Source organism: Trifolium pratense, linkage group LG3 (assembly GCF_020283565.1).
Source record: "Trifolium pratense cultivar HEN17-A07 linkage group LG3, ARS_RC_1.1, whole genome shotgun sequence".
NCBI classification, from domain to species: Eukaryota; Viridiplantae; Streptophyta; class Magnoliopsida; order Fabales; family Fabaceae; genus Trifolium; species Trifolium pratense.
The window spans coordinates 11,209,798-11,236,478 of record NC_060061.1 but is presented as its reverse complement, the minus strand read 5'-3'; the positions used below and the strand labels follow the sequence as shown (position 1 = coordinate 11,236,478).

The window sequence follows — 26,681 nt, the reverse complement described above, 5'->3', positions numbered from 1 at the left end:
TCCATACTTACATTCTCCATACTAGTAGTAGGAATTTGGATCTCATGACTGCAGTTTTTTTTTTTGTTTTATGAGTGTGAAGAGTGAGAAATTGAAAATAAAAAATAAACAAGTGATTATAAGAGAGAAAAACGTAAAAAAAAAAAAAAGAGAGACAGTTTTGAGAGAGAAAAAAAGGAGAGGATCCAAATTCCTAGTAGTAGTAGTGGAGTTAAGTTTCACGTCCCATTGTTTCTCACGTGCCCCTCCAAATTACTAAAATGTTCTCTTGCTCTTTAGGACTTGAATTCAGCTCGCATCTTATGTAGCGAGTAACATTTTTTTTTACTCAACATCAATGTCTGCACCCTTCACGCCTTTCATAAGTGAAAATGTTATGAAAAAACACAGTTCCCAACTTAGAATGCGAACTAAAACATAATTTGCTACTTATAGTGCGAACTAAAACACAATTCGCTAAATAGCGCAAACTCAACTTGCACTTTAACTTGTGAATCTTATAAAAATTTGGTCACTGAAGCGGTTGTGACAGTATCGACCAATCACACACATACCGTATAATTTTATAAATTGGAACCTCTTTTTCATTTTTTTCTAATTAATCGTTCATCCTGTTAGAATAATAGGCTTTGTCTTTCTATTAGAATATTCTAATACATACAATGTTTCATTCAAAATTGTTTTCAGTGAAGATGGGAGAAGGCTGAAGAGGACAACAAAATTTGATTTTCATAAGGTTCACATCATAGTTAGCGAACTTAGTTATAATTTAACATACTCGCTATCTAACCTGTGAGAGGGGTAAAATTGGAAGATCAGAGGGGGCTTAAGAAGCTCAAGTGGCGTGAAAAATAATACTCTTAATATGTAGTCCAATAATAATTTAGTCAAACTAGATTGGCCTAATTTTATAGTCGGGCCACTCAGAACCGAACGAACTAGTCAATATGACAACTATTTTATTTTATTTTTTTGTATTTTGCTAGACAAATGTTATAATGTACCATCTTCGTTGTATATGTGTGCTTAAGATTATTAAAAAATTTAATATTTTCAACAATACTCTTTAAAGTAAAAAAATACAAATGTTCTCATCTTTAGTTAAAACAATGATATGAGATGTATTTGATCTCTTAGAATTGGAAGTTAGAGGTCTAACTCAACCTTATGAAGAAAACTTATAAATGATAACTCATATTCATGTGATCTCACATCTGATATAAGAATCTTAACATTGCTCATACTCAATACTATTAAACTTTAATGCGTGAATATAAATAATATGTGAAATTTTCAAAAAACAGACTAGGAAGATAAAAAATTGTTTCTGATTATCTGAAATGATATGTTTGGTTGATTTGGCATCAATGACGGGTGGGTCCATTATGTGGTTGTCACCAATCACCATCACCTAACAAAGCGGTGCTGTGCTTAGTATACATAATTCGGACACTTCGAGATTCAACTCTCTTCTTCGACATTTACAACTACTCCCTCCATACCAAATTAAGTGACACAGTTGACAGTTTCATGCATATCGATATTTTGAAAATACTCATCGAGATGAATCCAACAATATCTTATATGCTAATATTTATTTTTATTTATTAGCATAAAAATTTGGTCAAAACAATATGTATGAATAGTGCAATATTGTCGACTGTGTCACTCAATTTGGGAGGGAGAGAATATACTATTAATTTACTGTACCATACTTATCTCTCAATATCTTCCTTCTTATATTATCGTATTGTATTACACTGAAACCATCACATACTTTTCTCTACAATCTTCAAATGTCTACTATTCATGCCTTTCCCCTCTTCTTCACCACAATCACACTTCCTCGTAACAACTTTGTCCCTCCTCGTTTTCGTGTCTTTTCACAATCCAAGGTAATGTTTCTTTGTGCCAACCTGTTTTATTTATTTATGATACCAATCTATTGAGTAAGTGTATCTTTGGTATCACTGTGGATATGTCGGTATCACGGTGAGTGGCATACGAGTCGTGATACCAAACATAGACTAAATGAACAAACAAATTTTAATCTTTTGGCATTGTGATGCATGTAGACAGCAGACACAGTGCAGATAAGAAAATGTTCTCCTTTTCTAGAAAGTTCATTACTTTTTGGTAATGATAATGATGCTGTAGCCTCAAATGAATGGAAAGCAGTTCCTGATATTTGGAAATATTCTGCTGAAAAATATGGTGATAAAGTTGCATTAGTAGATCCATATCATGATCCTCCTTCAACTATCACATATAAACAGGTTTTTTTTCTCACTATAAAATACCAAGTTGATATTTTGATGATCTTTAATTTATTGTTCTTATGATTTGTTTTTGGTATTAATTAATTTCAGTTGGAGCAAGCAATTTTGGACTTTGCTGAAGGATTAAGAGTTATTGGTGTAAGACCAGATGAAAAGCTTGCACTTTTTGCTGATAATTCGTGTCGTTGGCTTGTAGCAGATCAAGGTGTGTTAATCTTTTGTTCCGTTTTCAGTGTATTGAGTCTAGGAATTGATAGTTGCATAAATCTTAAATGCACAAAGTTTTGAAAAGAAAATAAACTCTGTAGTACCGACATTTCTGATAAAATATGTGTCTAGTGTCTGACGCGCAATTCAATTAATTCATTTTATTAAACTATTATCGCTGTTAAGTGTCTTTGTGTGTCCTTGTCTATGTCAGTGGTTGGTAGAAAATAACAATATTTTCATCATTTATCTCATATTTTACATGAAAGGCAAACAGACAACAAACTGCGCCACTCCCTTTTTGGATGTCAAAACCAATCCTTTGGAAAACTACATCTAGAGACCTAGGGGACACATAATTTATAATTATATATATCTGAAGGAAGTGTTACTATCATGTTCGTAAAAAACTTCCCTTTGTTTTATAATTTTTTTTTTTTTTATAAATTGTTTGTGAAAATGAATTTAGAGTTTTCATACCTGTATATATATGCCAAGCTTAGTGGAGGATTTACTATGTTTACATGCTAATAAGTTGCAAAAGTGCTGAATTAGTTTACTTTATTTGTGCCTTTAATCATTAAAAGTGATATTATAGCATCTTAGCACCATCAATTTTTGCATTAATTTTTGAGACATATACATATATATATGGATCCGTAACACCTGAATTTTTGTTTGCTATAGTAGTTTCTCCTTTTTAATTAAATCCATGTGATATGTTTAGTCTAGGCATGATGGCAAGTGGAGCAATCAATGTGGTAAGAGGATCAAGGTCATCAGTTGAAGAGTTATTGCAAATATACAACCACTCTGAAAGGTTTTGTAAATGTTTCGATTCAAACAGCTAGTTATAATTGGCACATCGATATCGTATGACTAAGATTGTGTGTTATAATTATCAACAACTCTCAACAAATCAGTTAACTTTTTTTTTACATTATTTGTAAATGGTCAATCTTCATTGATGATTTCAGCGTTGCACTTGCCGTGGATGGGCCTGAAATGTTTAACCGGATTGCAAAAACATTCTATTCAAAGACTAGCATGAGATTTATCATTTTGCTTTGGGGAGAAAAATCAAGCCTGAGCCTGATTGCTGAAGAAAACAAGGAGGTGCAAGTCTTCAGTTTCACGGAAGTCATAGATTTGGGGCGTGAGAGTCGCAGTGCATTGTCAGATTCTCATGAAGCTAGTAAGTAGTAAACTTTTTTTTCTCTGCAAACTCAGGTTATATGTATAATTAAGAGCTGTGTTCTCCAAACTGTTGGCTTCAAAATTTAATAATATATGGTCCCCCACCTCCTTGACAATTTCATAATATATGGTCCCCTCAAAGGGAAAAAAAGTTGTTGTTTAGTTAAGGGCACATGTTAAGGACTCCTATTGAAAATTACATTTATTCAATGCTTTGGACTTTAGATAGGGAACAATCAAATTCCTCAAAGTATGAGGAACAAGGAAGTTATCTGTATTTATTTCATAAATCTTTTACCAATCTGTTAATTTGAGATTAATATTTTTTAACTTTTCCTATCGTGCCACCATTTCTTTGAGACAATATTTCGCTTAATCATCTAAAGAGGCAGCGATCAGGTGCTTCGCTACATTTCTACTTTCTACATTGATTGCAGGTCAACAATATGTTTATGAAGCAATCAACTCAGATGACATTGCTACTCTTGTATACACAAGTGGAACAACCGGAAATCCTAAAGGTGTTATGCTTACCCATCGGAACCTTCTGCATCAGGTTTCATTTTATTACAAATCTTCTATACAATTTTCTTCTGACAGTTGCTTCTAGAACTAGAAAAATTCTGTTGATAATGACCAGCCATTATGTTAAGGTGAGACTTAGTTAGGGGTGAAAATGTGCACCTTCTACTACACCCTAAGTTACCTTTTGTTTCTCGGTTTTTTTTTTTTTTGGCTTTCACCACCAGTTTAATCTGGTTCGGGGTCAGTTCTAGCATCAAGTGGTTCCAGCCCCCTCCCGATTGCAGTTGCAGGGGATCGAACCGTGGTCCTCCCTACCAAGTTCAGCGTCAATAACCACTGAACCAACTAATGATTGGTTCTCGGATTCTTTTTAACCTCACTATGCGTGTTTTTTTAGTTTGTGAATCTTTATGAATTTCAGTTGAAGATGATCCTTGGCTATATCTTACCATTTATGCCACATCAATTTGTTGTTGAATTTGTAGATAAAAAATTTATGGGACATTGTACCTGCTGAAGTTGGAGACAGATTTCTAAGCATGCTGCCACCTTGGCATGCATACGAAAGAGCTTGCGAGTATTTTATCTTCACATGCGGTATTGAGCAAGTATACACAACTGTGAGAAACCTCAAGGTATTATTACTTTTATCGTTCGTATGTTTGAAAGTTGTCTAAATGTGGCTTCTTACACATTTATAACATGACACTGTGACTTCAATATTAAGTGTTGAAAAAAGAAAAGAAGAAAAAGCTAAATGGTTGACTTTTCTTGAACTAAAACGATCAATAACATTTGGATTACTGTTTCAATTCAACAACTTTACTAATATTACCATGATGTGATAAGAAAGGAAATGCATTGCCGCATGTTGTAAATCAGTTATTTAAATGCACAAGTATTAATATATTCTTCTTCTCACTCTACACTTTGTAGGATGATTTGAAACTTTACCAACCGCATTACTTGATTTCGGTTCCTTTAGTTTTTGAAACATTATACAGGTAAGCCCTCTACCAATAATTGTTTGAATATTCATTGAATTGATGATATATCAAACAAGAGAAGAATTGTATTGAAATATGGTGGCTTTTGTCAAAACTTCGATCATTTCTCAACATGATAGAAGAATTTGGTTCTTAAGCCAATGTTTTGGGGTATGTGAATAACAAATATTCATGGAGAATAAAATTGGAAAGTTCATGCAATTTGTGATGTGAAATAGGTATAAGGTATTCCTGTGTACACAACAAATAAATCTTGAAGCAAATTTAAGAGTTTCAATATTCAATGTGCCATATTAGGATGTTAATCTATTTTATCTTATCTTATTCTCTTTCACTTTTTTATATGAATAAATGTATCTTTTATAATTCACTTTCTAGGCACATGATTGATGTTTCTGTATAATTTAAGAGGAAAAATTAAGCAACCCTTGTTGATTTTCTTATGGTGACTTGCACCTTGGAGATCAACTAAGCGACTCTATGTCCGTATTTTGATGATGTATCTAAGAATCATCACTTTTATTCTTTTTCTTGATTGTTTTCTCTGCAGTGGGATCCAGAAGCAGATATCTACTAGCCCCCCTGTTAGAAAGCTTGTTGCATTAACATTCTTAAGAGTTAGCTTAGCATACATGGAATATAAACGTATTTATGAGGTTTGGTCATCGGCTCTTTCTGTATGATCTTTGAAGTGTTTAGCATGATTCATAAGCTTCCCCCTCTATTTTTAGATGAAATAAAAGCTCTTAATGAATAAATCGTTATCCCTCTTTTCTTTATTGATCCAAATACTCAACCAAGACTTCTGATAATTTCTTAAATATTTTGCTAAGAATTACTTTGTACTAAATATTTTCTTAAATATCATGAGTTATTTTGGAGGCTAAGCCATGTTAGTTGTTTGTAAATTTGAAATACTATTTGTTCTTATTTTATTCATAAATTTACATCTATACCAGTGTCACTTTTTTCTCTTAACAACTATAAAATATTGTCAATACTAAATTTCACCAAAGATATTGCTTTAATGCTTTTACTAAAATTCAAATATGTTTTTAGGGTAAATGTCTAACAAGGAATACGGAGCAGCATTCCTTTATCCACTCAATGTTGGACTGGTTATGGGCAAGAATTATCGCCACAATATTATTTCCTATTCATCTTCTGGCAGCAAAACTCGTGTACAGTAAAATCCATTCAGCTATTGGAATATCAAAGGTCTTTTATTCTTCCTTTTTATTGTCTTCAAACACAATGCATATATTTTATTCTGTCTCATTTTTATTGACGAGAAATTTTGTGGCACTCTACAGGCTGGAATAAGTGGGGGCGGTAGTTTGCCTCTGCAAGTCGATAAATTTTTTGAGGTCTGATACTCATCACAGATTTAGTTTGCAAACAATTTCTTGGAATCCATTTCACATTGGTGCTTTTTTCATAATGTACAGGCAATTGGAGTGAAAGTGCAAAATGGATATGGATTAACAGAAACTTCACCGGTTATTGCTGCTCGACGACCTAGATGTAATGTAAGCCTTGTATCTAATGTGTTGAATTTCTCTACCTCTATGTACCAATATATGTGTAAGTGCACACTTACATGAAAATTGTTTATTATTAAGTCTTCATTTGCAATATCCGATGAGTATTTCCTCTTTGTTTTTCCCTTTGTTTCTTTTGGTGCTTTTAAAGAAAAAACTCCTACTTAATGTGTTATATCGCAATGTTTAACTTTTTTATTTGTTTGTAAGTTGAGTTTGCAAAGAGTTGGTGCTTTTATCTAAGAATGTTACAGATGCAATCTTTTGAAGGTTATTGGATCCGTTGGGCATCCAGTTCAGCATACGGAATTCAAAGTAGTAGATTCTGAAACTGATGAAGTTCTTCCACCAGGTTCAAAGGGCATTTTGAAAGTCAGGGGTCCACCCGTGATGAAAGGATACTTCAAGGTAAATATACTTTGTCAAAATACAAACCATTTCCAAGACCTTTTTGTCAATTTTGTTCAATCATCATATAGTTAAAACCAACCCTCATAGCATAGGCATTCATGAAAAATCAAAAACTTTTCCATGGTATTCCAACAACCTATGTCAAAAGTAGAAGAGTCTATAAGTGTACTTCACATGCACATCGTGTGATTTTATTGGTCTTTTCTGGATGAAGTTGTGATAGTTACGTGTCCTATTCTTGTATTAGAATCCATTAGCTACAAACCAGGCCTTAGATAGGGATGGCTGGCTGAATACTGGTGATCTAGGGTGGATTGTTCCCCACCATTCTACTGGACGGAGTCGTAATTCTAGTGGTGTGGTTGTTGTGGATGGCCGTGCTAAAGACACTATTGTGCTTTTAACAGGTATCATTATACTTAGCTTTGAATCTCAAAAGTTATATCTCTATCCTCTTTGTTTGAATATGTCCCTTTTCTATAATGATACTACTAACCACTTGGTTTTCTATGAGAAGGTGAAAATGTTGAACCGGCAGAACTTGAAGAAGCAGCTATGAAAAGTAGCACGATTCAACAAATCGTTGTTGTTGGTCAGGTGAATTCTTGGTTTCTTCAACTTTTGATAGATCAAGTTCTATTATTAACTGTCTGTTAAGCAGGTACAAAATGTAATGAATTTACTTATTGGTAATAACTTCAACATATAGGATAAACGACGTCTTGGAGCTGTCATCGTTCCTAACAGCGAAGAAGTTTTGAAGGTAGCAAGGGAATTGTCACTTATAGATTCCATCAGTTCTGATGTTAGTGAGGAAAAAGTGATGAACATAATATATAAAGAATTAAAGACCTGGTAGGACTTGTCTCACTTCTGTTTCTTGTAATCTTGTAATAAATGCCAGAATTTTTTTACACCTTTACAGAATTTTCTCTGCTACTGCTATGTTTTCTTTGGTTACCATGTTATTGGTACGAATATCCACCGGCTTTACTGATGAGCACTACTGCTATGTATACTAACTGGATTTCTTTTTTAACATGCAGGATGTCAGAGTCTCCATTTCAAATTGGACCAATCCTTCTTGTAAATGAACCCTTCACAGTAAGGTTTTGGAATTTGAAGTGTATCTTTTATGTGTTTTTTAATCATAAAATTGACAAGTTTGGTTTATCCTTTTGTTCACTGACAGATTGATAATGGTCTAATGACACCAACCATGAAAATTCGAAGGGATAAAGTTGTGGTTAAATACAAGGAGCAAATAGAAAATTTATACAAGTAACATCCTAATTTATACAAGTCTCCAAATAAATTGACCCCTGAATAAAATTGTATAATTTTCATGAGTACATGTAACTTTCGTTCTTAAACTGTCAATATTATCATCTGTTTGTAATAATATTTGACATTAATTCTATAACTAGGTTGTACTGGGTGAAACTTGTTAGCATTAGCATAAATAAATTTATAAAATAATACAGTTTATAGATTTTATTTGTACAATATGGTCTACTTATGTGTGAGTGGCATTGAGACCACCATAGCAACATGTTGAGATAGCACCGCAACGCGGAACCATAACCATAACAGCTCCGCCAATAAAGTTGTTATCGTCAACACCAAATGATAGGACTGTAAAGGGGAAGGTTATTTTTGAGTAATAGACTAATAGTGAAATCTAAATAGAAATGATAAAATGAAGAAAAAAACTTCATTCAATGTTTTTCTGCATATTCACTAATCAGTAATCACTATCAAGGATTGGCTTTATAAAAGACAACAAAGAGAACTTAATTACTATCAAGGATTGGCTTTATAAAACACAACAAATAGAACTTAATTACTACTAAATTTGTTCACATTCATTAGGTAAAACTAGAAGAACAGAATCATCACAAACCAAATCAAACGATAGTATTCCAGGGCCATTATGGACCCAATATCCAAGTTCTGAAAACATGAAAACTAAAGATAACTGTAGTAGAACTTCAACACATGACAAGCAACATTGACAAAATTAAAATCCACCGCGAAGGCGCAAAACAAGATGAAGAGTAGACTCCTTCTGAATGTTGTAGTCAGCAAGAGTCCTACCATCCTCCAATTGCTTCCCAGCAAAGATCAACCTCTGCTGATCTGGTGGGATTCCCTCCTTATCCTGTATTTTTGACTTCACATTATCAATTGTGTCTGAACTTTCTACCTCCAAGGTAATGGTCTTTCCGGTCAGCGTCTTCACAAAGATTTGCATACCTCCCCTCAGACGAAGGACAAGGTGAAGCGTGGACTCTTTCTGAATATTATAATCAGCCAAAGTCCGGCCATCTTCAAGCTGCTTTCCAGCAAATATCAACCTTTGCTGGTCTGGGGGAATACCTTCTTTGTCCTGTATCTTGGTCTTCACATTGTCAATAGTGTCTGAGCTCTCTACCTCCAAGGTAATAGTCTTTCCGGTAAGAGTCTTCACGAAAATCTGCATACCACCACGAAGACGCAAGACAAGGTGAAGAGTTGACTCTTTCTGGATGTTATAGTCAGCAAGAGTTCTGCCATCTTCAAGCTGCTTTCCAGCAAAAATGAGCCTCTGCTGGTCTGGAGGGATACCCTCTTTGTCTTGTATCTTAGCCTTCACATTGTCAATTGTGTCTGAGCTCTCTACCTCCAAAGTAATGGTCTTGCCTGTCAATGTCTTTACAAAGATTTGCATGCCTCCCCTCAAACGAAGGACAAGATGAAGGGTGGATTCCTTCTGGATGTTGTAATCGGCCAAGGTTCGACCATCTTCCAGCTGCTTTCCGGCAAAAATCAACCTTTGCTGGTCTGGAGGAATACCCTCCTTGTCTTGTATCTTGGCCTTCACATTGTCAATTGTGTCTGAGCTTTCTACCTCCAAAGTAATGGTCTTGCCTGTAAGCGTCTTAACAAAAATCTGCATACCACCACGAAGTCGCAAGACAAGATGAAGGGTGGATTCCTTCTGGATGTTGTAATCGGCCAAGGTTCGGCCATCTTCCAGCTGCTTTCCAGCAAAAATAAGCCTTTGCTGGTCTGGAGGAATACCCTCCTTGTCTTGAATCTTGGCCTTTACATTGTCAATCGTGTCTGAGCTCTCAACCTCCAAAGTAATTGTTTTGCCTGTAAGGGTCTTAACAAAAATCTGCATACCACCACGAAGTCGCAAGACAAGATGAAGGGTGGATTCCTTCTGGATGTTGTAATCGGCCAAGGTTCGGCCATCTTCCAGCTGCTTTCCGGCAAAAATCAGCCTTTGCTGGTCTGGGGGAATACCCTCCTTGTCTTGAATCTTGGCCTTTACATTGTCAATCGTGTCTGAGCTCTCAACCTCCAAAGTAATTGTTTTGCCTGTAAGGGTCTTAACAAAAATCTGCATACCACCACGAAGTCGCAAGACAAGATGAAGGGTGGATTCCTTCTGGATGTTGTAATCGGCCAAGGTTCGGCCATCTTCCAGCTGCTTTCCGGCAAAAATCAGCCTTTGCTGGTCTGGGGGAATACCCTCCTTGTCTTGAATCTTGGCCTTAACATTGTCAATCGTATCTGAGCTCTCAACCTCCAAAGTAATCGTTTTGCCTGTAAGCGTCTTAACAAAAATCTGCATACCACCACGAAGTCGCAAGACAAGATGAAGGGTGGATTCCTTCTGGATGTTGTAATCAGCTAATGTCCTGCCATCCTCAAGCTGTTTTCCAGCAAAAATCAGCCTTTGCTGGTCTGGTGGAATACCTTCCTTGTCTTGAATCTTGACCTTGACATTTTCTATCGTATCCGAACTCTCAACCTCCAGGGTGACGGTCTTTCCGGTGAGAGTCTTCACAAAGATTTGCATACCACCACGAAGACGGAGCACCAAATGGAGGGTGGACTCCTTTTGGATGTTGTAATCAGCAAGGGTACGCCCATCCTCCAGCTGCTTTCCAGCAAAAATCAGACGCTGCTGGTCTGATGGGATCCCTTCCTTATCTTGAATCTTGGCCTTAACATTGTCTATGGTATCTGAACTCTCAACTTCGAGAGTAACGGTCTTGCCTGTAAGCGCCTTAACAAAGATTTGCATCTACATCATGCAAAACAAATCAATAACCAATTATTTATAATGATCACTACAAAGTGGAAAGGCTACATGTAACAAAGTTCATACATAATAATGATCATCATCAAATTCTCATAGTAATTTTCAATTAATAAATTGAATAACAACCCTAAATTACATGTACACAAAACAAAAGTCGAGACAAAACTAGAGACTTGATACTTTATAAATCATGAGTGAAATATCATTGGACTAATCTAATTACAGGAGATATTATAATCATACAATAAACAATCTTGATTTGACAAATTGTGTATGCAAACCCTAAATAATCTAAACGTCTTCTTCATGTGAATATTGATAGAGTAAAATCATGTAAACAATTCAATTCGAAACAATTAAAAGAGAAGACAAACCCTAACAATCAAATTCTGAAAACAAAACCCTAACAATACCTTGAATATTTCTGTGTGCTAGGGATTTCTTTTTTCTTCAACGAAAGCGAAAACTAGAATTTGAAATTGAATTTTTTGTTAAGGGGCTTTCGCTTTTATAGCACAAATTTAACCGCCTTTGGGTTGGCGATAGTTTTTTTTATCAACTATTTTTAAAGGAGATTTGTTTTTTTTTCTTTTTCTTTTTTTTTTACGTTTTTTTTAAAGGAGATTTGTTCATCAGTCATAACAATCAAATATCAAATCAAATATATTATATGTAACCAAAAAAAAAAATCAAATATATTATATTTAAAAAAAAAAGCAAATATATTAAAGGCCAAATACAACAAAAAAATCAAATATTTTATTGGAATAACTAAATCAAATATTTACCCGCGCACATATGTCTCATGAAGAAATGTTTTGGTCTAGACTAGAGTCTTTCAATGGCATGTTTCGGTCCTCTTTCCCATTACTTAGAAAAAGTGAGCCACCGGTTCAGGTACAAGATACTATCATTACCGCCTGGACAATTAGACATCCAACTCGTAATCGCAAGCTTATGGTAAATATGTGCGCGGACTTCTCATAAGAAAATAAAAATATGAGCGCGGACAAAAAACTGAGGTCCGTTCCAACCCAAAAAAATCGGAAAAAAAAATAAAGATTAGAGCAGTTTATAATGTGTTACGGGTCGGCATGTTGAAAAATTTGGTTTAGACTGTGTTGATATGGATGAGTTTGGGTAGAGGGAATTAAACCACCGGTGTCCAAAATCCGCCCGCATGAGTAAATTAAAACGCCACATTTTGCACTAGGGTTTGCCATATAGACAATCTAAGCTCTTTTCCCGCCTCCTCTTCACACTTTCTCACTTGACCTTAGATCCATGGAGACCAAAACAATCATGGAAGCTCTCACTCACAAAAACAAACTAAAACGCACAGCTACCGTCACCACCACAAAACTCTCAGTCAGCACGACAAGCAAATATGACAAGTAAGTAGTTGTCAAATTTGTCATATTAGTCTTGTAAAAAAAAAATTTGTCAATATTAGTTGTTACCTGAAAATTTAGTGTATTAAGTTTTGACGTTCACTAAAAAAATTTCTATGCAATCAAATGGTTTGGAGTGTAATATTCATGACCATGAGTATGATCATCCAGCCTTTGGTTTTTGTTTCAATAGTGAAATAATGTTGGTGTGAGCAGGGGCGAATCCACCGCCCGGCATGCCCTGGCACGTGCCCGGGCTCGACACCTAATTTTTTTTTTAGGGTTGTTACTTTAATCTGAAAATTCGATTGTTTGAGTAAGAATTAATAAAATTTAAGTGTATATTCATAATCCTCGTGAAATTCTGAGTAAAATGGTATATTTACTTGTCCAATTTGGTGCAAGAATGAAAATACAATTTTTTATTTTGGTTGATTGGAGGTTGAAGATGATGAACAGTATTTTAAAGGTTATTTTAATAGTTATATATATTATATATTAACGAATCATTACTTAGACATTGTTTTACGCGCTAGCTCAGTGGCTGGTTTATGAGGTTGTCACACAGGGAACCTGTGTTCAACTCCAGCTTCTCCTCATTTTTTTAAAACCTTTGTCTATTTTGGTTTGGTTTTCTTTTATTTGTTTACATATATTTTGGTTTGGTTTGTTTATTTCCTTTAAGTTAATTTTATGTTCATTCTTTATTAAAAATATCTTAAAATTAATTAATTTTATTATAATTTCGGTATATAAATAATATATATTATTAGTTAAAAACAGTTCGATCTGATTAAACTCCGATCCGTAAAGGTTAAACCAATAAACATTTATACATTTTATGGTTAAAATTGTGCCCGGGCTAAATGTTATTCCTGGCTCCGCCACTGGGTGTGAGTTGCGATGAGTCTTGACAAAACCAAATACGTGTGATTTTTGTTCTTCCTATTTTGTCATTGCAGGTGACTTATAAACTGATAGTGACAAGCCATCTTTTTGTTTAATAAATGATCATTTTTTAGAGTTTTCATCCATTTGTTACAGATTTTAGAAAAAATAAGTATTTGAAAAGAATCTAAAAATTGCTTCAAATGAGAAGCTGTTTTGAGTTGTTTCTCATGAAAAACATGGTTTCATTTTAAAACGATGAATGGTAAACAAACATAAAATAGCTTATGGTTTTCTTAACGATGAATGTTCAATACAGGAACGCGAAGGGAGAAGCCTGATTTTCTTGCCACAATGGATGTAGATCCAAACTCTCCAACAACTTATTCAAAAATTATCCAAAGACATGTACCTTATTGTGATTAACTGCATCATACCGGGATTTTTTGACCCAAATGCCACACTTTGAAACAAATATTTTCAATCTGTCACCTTTTGAAAATAAATTCTCTAAATGTCACACTTTGAATCACACTTTAACTTTTTCATTTTAAAGTGGCGGCAACAATAAAGACAAAATGAAAAGGTCAAAGTGTGGCATTTAGGGAGTTTACTTTCAAAAGGTGGCGGATAGGAAATATTTGTTTCAAAATGTGGCATTTGGTCAAAAAGCCTCATACTGGTTGGAACTCATGCAACTCTTGCTATGGAGATCCTTTCGAAGTTCGACAATATGAATGTGTTCGCTGAACAATATATATGAGAAGCAAAATTATGTGCTTGCTACTATAAAATCATGGACCACAATTTATTTGGTTATATTAGAGGCCTGTTTGGATTAGCATATTTGAGCTTATCTGTTTGGATCACAATTTAAAAACAGCTTATAGCTTGCTTATATAAAAACAGTTTGACTTTATTTTATATTTAGTTACAGAAACGGCTTATACACAAGCATTTATATAATAAACCCTTACGCTATAAGCGCTTAAAGCACTTAATTAAGAAGTTTATCCAACTGATGCAGGGAAATAAATTGAGAGGAGGTCCTCAGATGATTCAGTTGAGTTAAATAGAAAGAGACTATATATGTTACAATCTCACTCTTCAGTGCATGGGATAAAAAAAAATTATCCAGAGCTTATAAAGAAAGGATCACACATGTTACAGATTGATGTTGATTCTGAAAAAGCTGGTATCAAAATTAATCCCAACTTCTTTGTTGACTTTGGAACTGAGCCTAATGGCCCCTCTCTTGCATATGAGATGAGATATCCTGGTGGTGACTGCACTTCAGATATATGGATCTAATAATCATTATGTCACTTGAGTTAGGCCACAAGGAATAATTAATGTTATCATAGTTATATCTCCAAAATTTAACTTCACAAATGTACAAAAACTAGCTTCCACTTTTGATTAAACAATTTACATTAATTTTTTAATCAAATTTACTAATGGTCCCCGTGACCTTGAGCATAACTCAGTTGGCAGGGACATTGCATGCAAGAGGAATTCTTTGGTAGGCACAACCACAAATAATATTATTTAGGCACACACCCATCAAAAAAAAATTTTAAAATATAAATGATTTAGTCACATCAACTATTATTAATCAATTTTTTTATATTTAACTTTTTCAAAAATATGTATGTGTGCCTAAGGATATTTGGTTTAGGCTTGTGCCTATGTAAGTGTTGCTCTTGCATGCAATATACAGGGATCGGGGTTCGAACTTCACTCCCACTATTTCACCTTAAAATGTGAAATTATAGTCACTAGACTACTTATCAAAACAAAAATTACTTTAAGGATAAAAACATCACTTTATTTCAAATCCAATTTTATAAAATCAATGAACTCAGAGTAAAAAAATAGGGATGAAAATGCTTAGAATCACACCCAAATCATCTTTGGATTGACAAGTTCCACAACCACAAGTGCAACAATTTGAGGTTCTGAAAGGTTATATCCTCACTTTATCATAGTCAAATGAAATCCATAAAATCCAATAGAAGTGCATTTAAAGGTCAGTTGGCTAAGGTATAGGTTAGGCAACTTGGTGGAAAATGTACCAATATCAATAGACCTTTGCTTCTGATTGCTCCTTCTTTACAGTAACCACTTATTGACAATTTTTACCTATATTTCCCACTTATTGACAATTTAAGTTAATTACATATATGACCACTTATTGACAAACTAAATCATTAGTCTTCACAATAAAGAAATCAAGAAAATCATGTTGAGCACATGGAAAATAACATAATTGCCATAATGTCCACAATGTTAGGTGAAGTGCTTTCCATCAGCTTATCACTAACAGCATCCACCTCCACTTTTTCAAAAAGGTTGTGCCATATTAGTTCTCAAATTTGTTTTTCGTTATTCAGTTCAATTCACGAAATAATTAACAAAAGACATTTTTAGGGATTTTTTTTTTTAATTTCAATACATTCAAAGACTATAATGACACCGTCTTACACATTTAAAATGATAATTTACTCGAATCAGATATTTTGCAATTATTTTTAAAATGTAGTTAAAATGAACTTATGTGTCAAAATAATAATTTTTTATTGGATATCAGCGTAAAACTAATTATATTCATAATGTATCCATTAAACTCTAATATATATATAGTGATTCTTAGTGGAAGGGTACCTACACATCCAAGACAAGAATGGCCTCAAAATCAACCATCAAACTCCTTACCTTCTTCTACTTCATGCTTTTCAGCTTCATTCAATTAAGCAGCACTGTGTTATCAAAGAGTAGTACTCATCATACAAGCATATGCAATGGTTCCATAGGTGAATGCAATCAAGAAGATGAAGAATTGATGGAGTCAGAAATAAGCAGAAGGATTCTGGAACAGAGAAGATATATTTCAGAAGGAGCTCTTAAGAGAGATAAACCAGTTTGTAATGGTGGTGCTGGTGGTGAAGCTTATAGTAAATCTGAAGGGTGTATTCCACCACCTTCAAATCCTTATAATAGAGGATGTTCTAAGTATTATCGTTGTAGGTCTGATTCTTGAATTGAAAGGTTCATGCAAACATCTTCTTTTGTTGTTTTCCATTAAATTTTATGGACTTTTTTTTTTTTTTTGTGTATTTGGAAATTTTATGAGATTTTACAAGATATTCTGTCACAACTATATTTACATTTGATTATTCACACCTTCTAAATAAGTTCAATTGAAGCCTTCTAAAACCTCAAGTTGAATTGAATAGACTAAGGTTACGTTTGGATCCACGGTAGATTCTTTTAAAATTGCGTTGAAATATCATGTTTACACAAAAGCTTTAGGAAATTCATGTTTATTGTGCAATGAGACGCAATATTTTGTATTCAAAACATAAGACATTGTTTAAAGAATCCATACACAAAAGTTTTATCTTAAAAATATAAGTCAAATATTTGACAAAATTTAAAATACGGATTTCTATACAAAAGTTATTTATTTTGATTTCTTAAACAATGCCCAACATTACCATTTCCTTAAAAAGATACATCTAATTCAAAAACTAGCTTGAGCAATTTATGAAAGGAAAAAAAAAATGCATGTCTACATAATACAATATAACTGAATAATAAAAATTAATTAACTCTAAAGATCCATGAACAAAATTCTACATATACATTCTCAGAAAATAAGTAGTTCATTTTTATGTTCTATGCTTACAAAAGGAGCCTTAATCATTGACTTGAATGTGTTTATTCAATTTTTACATGATATTAAGATTAATTTGCCCCACTTTTTTGAAGACTTCTCAAATTATTATATGTCTAATAACATAACAGACACTGTCTTTTGTCGATTAATTTGAGTATTGTCTTGTAAAAAAACACAGTGACATCAATATATAGGCAAATTCAATACAATCCTCACAACAGTCAGTAAACAATGCCATTGTGATGACAGACAAGGGAAGAAGTCATCGCCCTAAGTGGTTAAACAAATTAAGTCGGCAGGAAGCACAATTGATCAGCTATGATTCACTCATTTTGTGAGGAAGAATAAGCAGGTGAACTAGCCAAAAATTCCAATCTGCATAAACTGTGCTCCATGATCCATAGCATGCATGTTTAAGCCATAATGAACTACTTTCATTTTCTGATAAAGATAGAACACAAGTATACATAGGATACGGCATAGCTAATCTAATGTGCTTTGTAATCAAATTATCCAAAGGACACCATCTTCATACATTATTTCTGGACTTTAAATTCATCGAGATTCCCAATCCTTCATTTTTTTGCTTCCTTTAGGTTTCGCTATAGGTGCGTCCATTGCTGCCATTTTCTCTTTATACTTTGCACGAAGCGGATCAGTGAAAGTCCACCTGTATTGCAAATTAGCATTAAAGAAAAATTAGAGCATAGAAATACATCGCTATTCCAAGTATAAAATGAGCAGTGCATCCAAGAAAAACCCTTTTTTTTTTCTCTGTCACAAGGGTGGTCTGTAATTTAGTTGCATGGTATGCAAAATGAAATCATCAATGCATTAACAAATCCAAAATTCTTCAGAAGGGAGACATTATAGACAAGAAAAGTACTTGCCAGCATAAAGATTTCAGGAAGTCACTTTAACAACAAGGCTAGCAAACATGGATCATAGAATAATCTATAATCCATATTGTAAGCAAAATCTATATTTCTTTTAAAAATATGCATACACAGTAATGCAACAACTTCTGTGATTATGCAGCAAATGCTACCTAAGCATGCTAAAGCACATTTCAACAATGATTATCAATACATATTAACATGACTACAAATCTATAATTAGAATGAGAATGCATGATAAAATTCTGGTGAAAGAATAAAAACAAGTAAACCCCTTTTCGTATTAGCTGTTTATAAATTCAAAAACTGTGGTTTCACAAACTACATCAATATCCAAAACAAACAGATAAAGGGTTCTATTTATGATAAAGCTAGCATTTCATATGGTGTCTAATTTTTAATGTAGAATCCAATAACTTTTAACTGTTGTGTCTCACTTAACTTCACAAGAATGTGAAAAACAAATAAAACCTACAGGGACTATAAAAACAAACAGAAACATAGAAGACGTCTTTCAAATAAAAGGCATTACAAAGACATGTAAAACTGTTGTGTCTCACTTAACTTCACAAGCATGTGAAACACAAATAAAACCTACAGGGACTATAAAAACAAACAGAAACATAGAAGATGTCTTTCAAATAAAAGGCATTACAAACACATGTAAAGTAATAGCCACTTAGTCTTCTTCAAATCCTTATTTATGTGTCTTATCATAATCAACATTTCACTGATTTCAGTTTAGACCTACCTAAGATTCTCAATATAAAACCAAGAAAGTAAAAGTAATATCCGAGACCATTTTGGACCAGTGTCAAATCACATGAACTTCAAACGTGTGTGAAGAGCGAAGCAATATATGTTTTGCAGGACAAAACAACAGAAGTACAGAACAGTAATATCAACAAATAGAACATATTATATATCACTATTCTTGGAAGTTATACGAGGGAAAGAAAACTTACGGGGCGTTCCAATCAGTAGTGTCCTCATTGACCAGATGGGACCACTTAGTTCTTCCACTACGACCAAAGTGCTTGACTTGCATAACCTTAGGCAATATTGTCTTGTCCATTTTATCTTCTCCAGTTGGGGCAGAGAAATCACGCGCAAAAATATTGTCAGTTCCAACGGTGGCAGCTCGGTCATCAGGATTAGACTGGAAGAAAGCACCCTTGTGATAATACTTCTGCATAAATCTCCATTTCTGCTTTGACGATTGAGAAGGTTTTGGATTCTTCCTTTCCCACTCTCTCCTTTCTTCCTCTGTCATGTTCCTCACCCTCTCAATCTCTTCTTTTTCCTTCAACAGTGCCTCCCGATCCTCCCTATCCCTCTTGATCCTACTGATCTCTCTCACTTTCCAAGCTTCATATTCTTCTGCCTCATTGATTTCATCATCCGTGTCCACCTCGGCAATATTTGCCTCCAATTCAATATTTTTCTGGATCTCTTGATCCTTCCTAATCTCTTCAACAACAATCTGCTTCGTCTCAATTCTCCTTTCCTCCAATCTCCTTTTCCTTCCCTCCTCAAGAGCCTCCTCTTCCGCTTCAAGACGCTCACGCTCAGCAATCGTATCTCTCTCAGACTTCGGAACAAACACGGGCTTCACCATAGCTACTCCAGTGTATTCCTCATCCGAATCAGTCTCATACTCAGATTCCTCATCCACTTCTTCTTCTTCCTCTTCCTCCTCCTCTTCCTGAGGAAGCGCTTCCTCTTGCTCTCTCTGAAGCAACTTCTCCTTAAGCCGTCTTCTTCTCTCCGCCATAGCATCCTCATCTTGTTCTTCTAACTCCAACCCTTCTTGCCTCCTTTCCTCCTCTTCAATAGTAGAAATAATCTCAGCCTGCCTAATACGACGATGATCAGCCCTAACTTCCTCACGGTTATCTATCCGACTCTCAGCCAATCGACGCAGCCTCCTATCATCCTTCCTAACAATACCAGCATCTTCTTCGTGACGAGGAAATGCTTTATCCAATGCAGCTTCCCTGCTCGGTCTAATATCACCGGCGACATCTTCATTCTCTTCATCCGCCCATTCGGGAACTTTACCTGGCCAATAACGTTTCACTTTTGTTTGGCCAATTTTACCTCTAAGCTTATCCCTAACCGCTATTACCGTATCACTAACACCCGCTGTTACAGACATTGTTCTTCCACCAATTCAACACCAACCAACTAAAACAGAAAAATAAAAAATTATTATTTATTGAAACCCTAATAAGTAAAATTTGAAAATTTTAGAAACTCATTATCGTTAATGAATCTTGCTGTTATATATGAAAGGTGTGAAATAATTATGGAAGAAATAGTTTAGATGAAATTGCAACGAAATCATGAAAAAGAGATCGAGATTTTGAGAGTGAGTAGCGAAGAATAATATGATTATGAATACAAAATCTCAAAACCCTAGCAAATAAAGGAGGTGAGAAAACTAACCTGATGAGGTGAGGGTCAATCTATCGGCGGCAACAAAGGCGGTGATGCGGCGGACGGTGTTGGTCGACGGCGGAGGTAGAATAATAGAAGTAGCTATAGAAACCGGAGCGAGCGAATTTTCACATTACCATCAATTCGAAGATTTATTTATTTGTTTGTTTATATATGTTTGTTTATATATGTTTTTCTTTTCCTTATTTTTTTCTACAAGTTTTGATAAAGAAAAAATTGTTTTATTTTTGTTCTAATTAGTTTAAAAAGACCCGTCATCGACTTTTATTTGATATTTATTATCATTATGTTATGATAGACTAAGACAAGTAAATTAAATATTAGGAGTAATAACTACTCATATCATATTTTTAAACAAAGTACACCACAAATTTGCTACATTAAGTTATAAGTTACAACATAAGAAACTACTAATACATTTAAAAAAATCTAGTGAAAAATTATTGATTAAATTACTAGTCACCACATGGTAGAACGACGTGCAGGATCATAACTTTCACTATCACTTTCATCATTGTTATTTTCACTTTTTCGAAAGACATAATCAAATAATCATCTATTTGTTGGTAATCATATGAAGAATTTGTTGATTCCTCATTGTAATTCGTATATGGGCGTCATTATAAAATGGCGTGTTTTGGTTTCACATGTATGGATAATACATGTGTGGCATGTAATTGTAAAAAGGATTTTGGTAATATGATGAAAAATTACCTTGATTATCTTCAAATGGTGCAACAAAACCAAAATCACCATATGATTGTACTCCGCTTTACGAGGAAGAATCATCCAATGAAGTGGCTTTCTTTTTACTTTTACCACGTCTAGCTCGACCTTTGCTAGTGTTACTACTACCACCACCAGTCATATCTTCACATGATTCTTCTTCCATTCTGCGGGACAATAAATTTTGATTACAACTATCATATGTTTCTTCTTGAAAAGAATGATGTGACCCTTCACTTATTCGATGAACTTGTTCTTGATTACCACCACCACCATTGCCGCCACTATTTTCATCACTTGGTGGACTTAAACCACCTTCCCCACTTTGACTATGTGTATGACCTGAATTTGAGTGATCAATATCATCACTGGTATTTCTTCAATGTCATCATCAGAATCAATAGCGAGCCGCCGTGCATTTTGAGTTACATCCAACAATGATCCCTCTATCTTTTTAAGCCATGGTGATAAAATGGTCTTCTTGAAATATATGATCAAGGTTGATAGGACTAAAGTTTTTTTCAATTTCTTCCTAACTTCTTCTCACGGTGCTCCTATTTTTTAGCTTCATGTTATAATATGCAAAGACAAGCTTATGTAGCTTTTGATACTTCAGTCCGTTTCTCATCTTTGTATGGATGTAACTAAAGGTACCAATATAGAACTTGTTAGTTACCTATTGGTGGGAGGAATGGAGGATGATGCAATTGCAATCTAGAGATGGGAAAACAAAAACTGTTTGAAACTTGAAAAGTTGAAGCTGCAGTTTGAACTTGAAGCAGGGACAGAGGAAAGAAGCAAGCAGCAGATCTGACTCTGAGATGAGAAATGAAATAGATGAAGTAGAGACTATAGAAATTAGATAATAAATTGTTAATATTCTGATTCCCCTCTTACTAAAAGTAAAATGTAGTGATTTAAGATTCTGATTCTCTTCAACCTCTTTTCTGCTTTTTCGCGTCGGTAACAGAGTTTCACGGTTGTAACGACGTTTCAGTTGTGATTTTTCTTTTTCTCACCTTTAAAATCTTAAAAAACGGTATAGGACACTAGACATAACGTTTTGTAAAGTCCGTTTTCGCGATACATGAACATTTTTTAAAACCTTGCATAATGTTATGTTTTTTGATAAATAATAATAAAATAAGTTAAAGTAAACTTTTGCTATGTGGTCCTTTATTTTTGGTGAAATTGCTAGGAGGTCCTTAGGTTCAAATTCAAACAATAGTGTGTTCAGAAGAACAGAAACCTTAGAAAGTAAAACAAACCAAACCATGCCGCCCCAAAACAAAGCCAAAACCAATAATTGCTCCAACCGAAATCAAAGTCAATGCTTCCAAGAATCACTTATCTTTCTCTTTTTCGTCTTCTTCACTTCATGGGTACCACCAAAATCTCTCCTTTGTCTTTTCCACTTCACTCTCTTTGCACCAAATCAACTAACATTAACAATGAAATTCAGTCACATAGCAACAAAACCCACTTCTTAAATTCCATGAGAAACCTCTGCAAGTCAGGTAAACTCAACAACATTGATAAAGCTTTGAACTTTTTTCATATCATGGCTAAAATGAACCATTTACCTTCTGTAGAAGATTTTACTTTGTTGTTAGGGTTAATTGTGAAGATGAAGCATTACACAACTGCTATATCTTTAGTTAAAGAAATGCATTCTTCTTTAGGTATAAAAATGGATACTTTTACTCTTAATGTTGTTATCAATTCACTTTGCCATTTAAAGTTGGTTGCTTTTGGGTTTTCTGTGTTGGGGACTATGTTTAAACTTGGTTTTGAGCCTTCTGTTGTGACTTTTACTACTCTTGTTAATGGGCTTTGTGTGAAAGGCGATGTGGGTCGGGCTGTGGAGTTGGTTGATCGTATGGAAAAGATGGGGTATCGATCGGATGTTAAGGCTTACGGGGTGTTGATTAATGGGTTGTGTAAGATGGGGGAAACTTCTGAAGCTGTTGGGTGGTTAAGGAAGATGGAAGAAAGAAATTGGAAGCCTAATGTGGTGGTTTATAGTACAGTTATGGATGGTCTGTGCAAAGATGGATTGGTATCCGAGGCGTTAGGTTTGTGTTTGGAAATGAGTAGCAAGGGTATTCGGCCTAATCTTGTTACTTACACGTGCTTGATTCAAGGTCTTTGTAATTTCGGAAGTTGGAAAGAGGCTGGTTTGTTGTTGGATGAGATGATGAAAACTGGAACAATGCCGGATTTGCAAACACTTAACATTTTAGTGGATGTTTTATGCAAAGAAGGTAAAATTATGCAGGCGAAAAGTGTGATTGGTTTTATGATTTTGACCGGGGAAGCGCCAGATGTCTTTACCTATAATTCTTTGATTGATAGATATTGTTTGCAAAATCAAATGAATGAGGCCACAAGAGTATTTGAACTAATGGTTAGTAGGGGATGTTTACCAGACATTGTAGCTTATACTTCACTCATTCATGGATGGTGTAAGATTAAGAACATTAATAAGGCTATGCAACTCTTGGATGAAATGGTTAAGGTTGGATTCACTCCTGATGTTGTCACATGGACCACTCTCATCAGCGGGTTTTGTCAAGCTGGTAGACCATTAGCTGCAAAAGAACTCTTTTTAAATATGGGCAAATACGGTCAAGTTCCCAATCTTCAAACTTGTGCCGTTATATTGGATGGACTGTGTAAAGGCCAACTTCTTTCCGAGGCATTATCGTTGTTTCACGCAATGGAGAAGAGTAAATTAGACCTTAATATTGTGATTTATAGTATTATACTTGACGGAATGTGCGGCGCTGGAAAACTGAATGATGCTTGGGAACTTTTTTCTTCGTTGCCTTCTAAAGGTTTGCAAACTAATGTTTATGCATATACCATTATGATTAATGGTTTCTCTAAACAAGGACTGTTCGATAAAGCTGAATACTTGCTAACGAATATGGAAGAGAATGGCTGCATGCCTGGTAGCTGCACTTACAATGTCTTTGTCCAAGGCTTGCTAATGAAAAAAGAGACTGCAAGGTCAATAAAATACCTTGCAATGATGAGAGACAAAGGTTTTTCTGTAGATGCTACCACCACAGAAATGATTATCAACTATTTATCCACTAATGAAGGAGACATTAGATTTCAAGAATTTTTGTTTCCAAAATAATAGCACATTTTTCAAGAGTTTCATTAGATGTGTTTATTTTGAATGCAGCCTTTCAGTTCATCCATCTTCTCTGATCCAAATATGAGAACCAGCATAGGCTTCAAAACTAACATTTAACTAAAAAAATTCAAGTGTTACCATTCAAGTGCTTCCGCCTGGCAATTGATGTGATCAAAAGAGTTGGCCTTTAACTGAGTTGCTCCTTGACATTTAGTGGTGAGTATTTTTAGTCTCCTTGTACATTTATTATATATGTCGGAGTTTGTGTAATTGTCAATATGTTATACATTTATTAACTGGATTCCATGAGTGTAAAAGAATTAATGTTATATAAGCTGGTTTTATGACTCATTCTTTGTTAAATTCAAAAAACGAGTTTATAACTAGTTAAGTTCTATGGACAAATCTTGTCAATTAGCCCAATCTGTGTTGGTCTATGATTTCATATATATCCTTTGCAAAAGGAGGAATTTTGTGTAGCTTCTGAGAATTTCTTGTGTATCATGAAAACTTTTCCCTCAATATTTTGAAATGGGCAAGAGTTTAATTGGTTCAGCTCATCGTTTTGAAGTAGGTGCATTAGGTCTAGATTTCTAAAAGTTTAGCTTGAGATCTCTTCCTTCTCATCTTTTGTGGGATAAGCCTTTGCCTTTTTAGCTTCTCTTTTGGTTTAAGTCACAGTTGTTTTATGCTTTGTTTTTCTCTTTTAAGCTTGTGTTATTTTACGCCTTGTTTTTCTCTATCCAGTGTTCTTTTCAGCTTTAGGAGGACTCCTCATCTTTCTCAGTGTATGTGTTTTCTCTTTTTGTACATTGTTTTATCCGACAAAAGAATTGTGTATGATAGGGAAAATTTTCCATATTAATTTAAGATCTATGTTAATTTTCCGCAAGTTTGATTAATACAGTCTTGGCCAAAGTTTTTCCCCCTCTAACTGTGTTTTTTCTATTTAAATTAATGGTTTGACTTCAAGCTTCTTGGTTTGCAGATTAAAATTACACTATATGCAGTATGCACTTGTTAGTTACATCCCGCCTGATGGAAAACCATAAAGAATTTTTCGGAAGGTTGCAGAGTGAGTTATTTATCATTCACACAAGTCATACTACAATCTTAGCTGTAGATTGTATGGAGGGAATGGCTAGAACGGTTCCACATCCAGCAGTGGTACTAATAAGGAGCACAAACCGTTAAGTGTTAACGTGGAGTTTGTCGTCTAGTTCTTGTATTGTATCTGTAGCCAAACCATTCAATTTTTCCGTCACTTCTCTTATTAAGTACAGGCAAATTGTAAAGTTTACTTTTTTACATATAGCCTTACAGTTAATACTCCGTGGTCTTGCTTCGATGCAAAGCTAGAGAGAGCGGTTCACGTGTGGCCAGGACCTGTATGAAAATCATTGACAGTGGACTGGACCTGGTTTTAGCATTTAACTAAACCATTGACAGTGGACAGTATGAAGAGTATGAAATCATTGACATTGGAAATCCCTGAAGTATATGGAGGTTAGCTAAATGCTAGCGCGAATCATGACTCACGAGTTATATACAATAAATCAACCCTATTTGACTGATTCGTTCTTCCTAGGGAACGGCAACAGTTCATGATCTGAGAGGCATCCATCAATTTCTTGTCGGCAAATGTGGAGATTACTTTTATTGTGCTAAAAATGGAGACAAATTGGAGGATAGATGATTTTCTTCCCTTTTTCTGTGTTGTACAAATAGTATTTTTTGGCAATAATCTATTTTTTGTATATGTATGAACTTGTTGCATAAGATCAAGATATTTTCTTCATTCTTTTGTTACTTCAAAGCAAAGGGATATATTTATCCTAGGACTACCTTTTCTAGTTTTCATTATTAAATAAATATGAATATTATTTTTTTATATTATTATTATAAATTGAAATATAATACCAAATATTGTTAGGAAATGATAATTGACAGCGTAAAATTTTACAAAGGTAAACTGGATATGTCGGAGTTTGTGTAATTTTCAATATTTTATACGTTTATTAACATGCTTGTGTAGATTTGACTAGAGTTTCCCCACTTGTGGGACCGTGAAAAGAGTTCAAAGAGTCGTGCATAGTAATATTGTGTCGCATAGGTCTATGAATGTAGTTTTTCAAAGATTAGGTTTTGCTATACATAAAGGTCTAGCGGCGCAACTTGTTACCCGTCTGCTTTTGTTCATGTGTAATTATCTTATATAAATTATAAAAAAAAC

At 34.5% G+C, this 26,681-nt stretch overlaps 5 protein-coding genes across 6 annotated transcripts; 3 read left to right on the top strand and 2 right to left on the bottom strand.

The window, feature by feature from the left end:
* The first annotated feature begins 1,729 nt into the window (after positions 1-1,729).
* LOC123914223 (probable acyl-activating enzyme 16, chloroplastic) lies at positions 1,730-8,668 on the top strand. Of its 2 annotated transcripts, XM_045965294.1 has the most exons (18): positions 1,730-1,895; positions 2,076-2,276; positions 2,370-2,484; positions 3,219-3,306; positions 3,464-3,681; positions 4,121-4,239; positions 4,694-4,843; positions 5,145-5,212; positions 5,766-5,871; positions 6,275-6,433; positions 6,529-6,582; positions 6,664-6,744; positions 7,027-7,164; positions 7,415-7,574; positions 7,685-7,764; positions 7,877-8,022; positions 8,214-8,271; positions 8,360-8,668. In XM_045965294.1, the coding sequence occupies exons 1-18, from the start codon at positions 1,797-1,799 to the stop codon at positions 8,450-8,452; spliced, it is 2,133 nt and encodes a 710-aa protein (XP_045821250.1). In that variant the 5' UTR covers positions 1,730-1,796; the 3' UTR covers positions 8,453-8,668. The 2 variants fall into 2 exon arrangements, with proteins under 2 accessions (XP_045821250.1, XP_045821251.1); XM_045965295.1 differs by lacking the exons at positions 1,730-1,895; positions 2,076-2,276 and having other exon boundaries at positions 3,214-3,306.
* A 196-nt stretch (positions 8,669-8,864) lies between these two features.
* LOC123914224 (polyubiquitin-like) lies at positions 8,865-11,903 on the bottom strand. The gene is made up of 2 exons (XM_045965296.1): positions 11,677-11,903; positions 8,865-11,245 (listed from the first exon to the last, which is right to left on the bottom strand). Exon 2 carries the CDS (start codon positions 11,243-11,245, stop codon positions 9,188-9,190), a length of 2,058 nt encoding a protein of 685 aa, XP_045821252.1. The 5' UTR covers positions 11,677-11,903; the 3' UTR covers positions 8,865-9,187.
* A 4,271-nt stretch (positions 11,904-16,174) lies between these two features.
* On the top strand, positions 16,175-16,684 carry LOC123914222 (protein RALF-like 32). The gene has a single exon (XM_045965293.1). The coding sequence runs from the start codon at positions 16,226-16,228 to the stop codon at positions 16,580-16,582; it is 357 nt and encodes a 118-aa protein (XP_045821249.1). The 5' UTR covers positions 16,175-16,225; the 3' UTR covers positions 16,583-16,684.
* An 895-nt stretch (positions 16,685-17,579) lies between these two features.
* On the bottom strand, positions 17,580-20,813 carry LOC123914221 (microfibrillar-associated protein 1-like). The gene is made up of 3 exons (XM_045965292.1): positions 20,566-20,813; positions 19,083-20,304; positions 17,580-17,891 (listed from the first exon to the last, which is right to left on the bottom strand). Exons 2-3 carry the CDS (start codon positions 20,273-20,275, stop codon positions 17,777-17,779), a joined length of 1,308 nt encoding a protein of 435 aa, XP_045821248.1. The 5' UTR covers positions 20,276-20,304; positions 20,566-20,813; the 3' UTR covers positions 17,580-17,776.
* Positions 20,814-22,546: 1,733 nt separating this feature from the next.
* LOC123914220 (putative pentatricopeptide repeat-containing protein At1g12700, mitochondrial) lies at positions 22,547-26,279 on the top strand. Its single transcript, XM_045965291.1, has 2 exons — positions 22,547-24,664; positions 25,437-26,279. Exon 1 carries the CDS (start codon positions 22,634-22,636, stop codon positions 24,446-24,448), a length of 1,815 nt encoding a protein of 604 aa, XP_045821247.1. The 5' UTR covers positions 22,547-22,633; the 3' UTR covers positions 24,449-24,664; positions 25,437-26,279.
* The last annotated feature ends 402 nt before the right edge of the window (positions 26,280-26,681 follow it).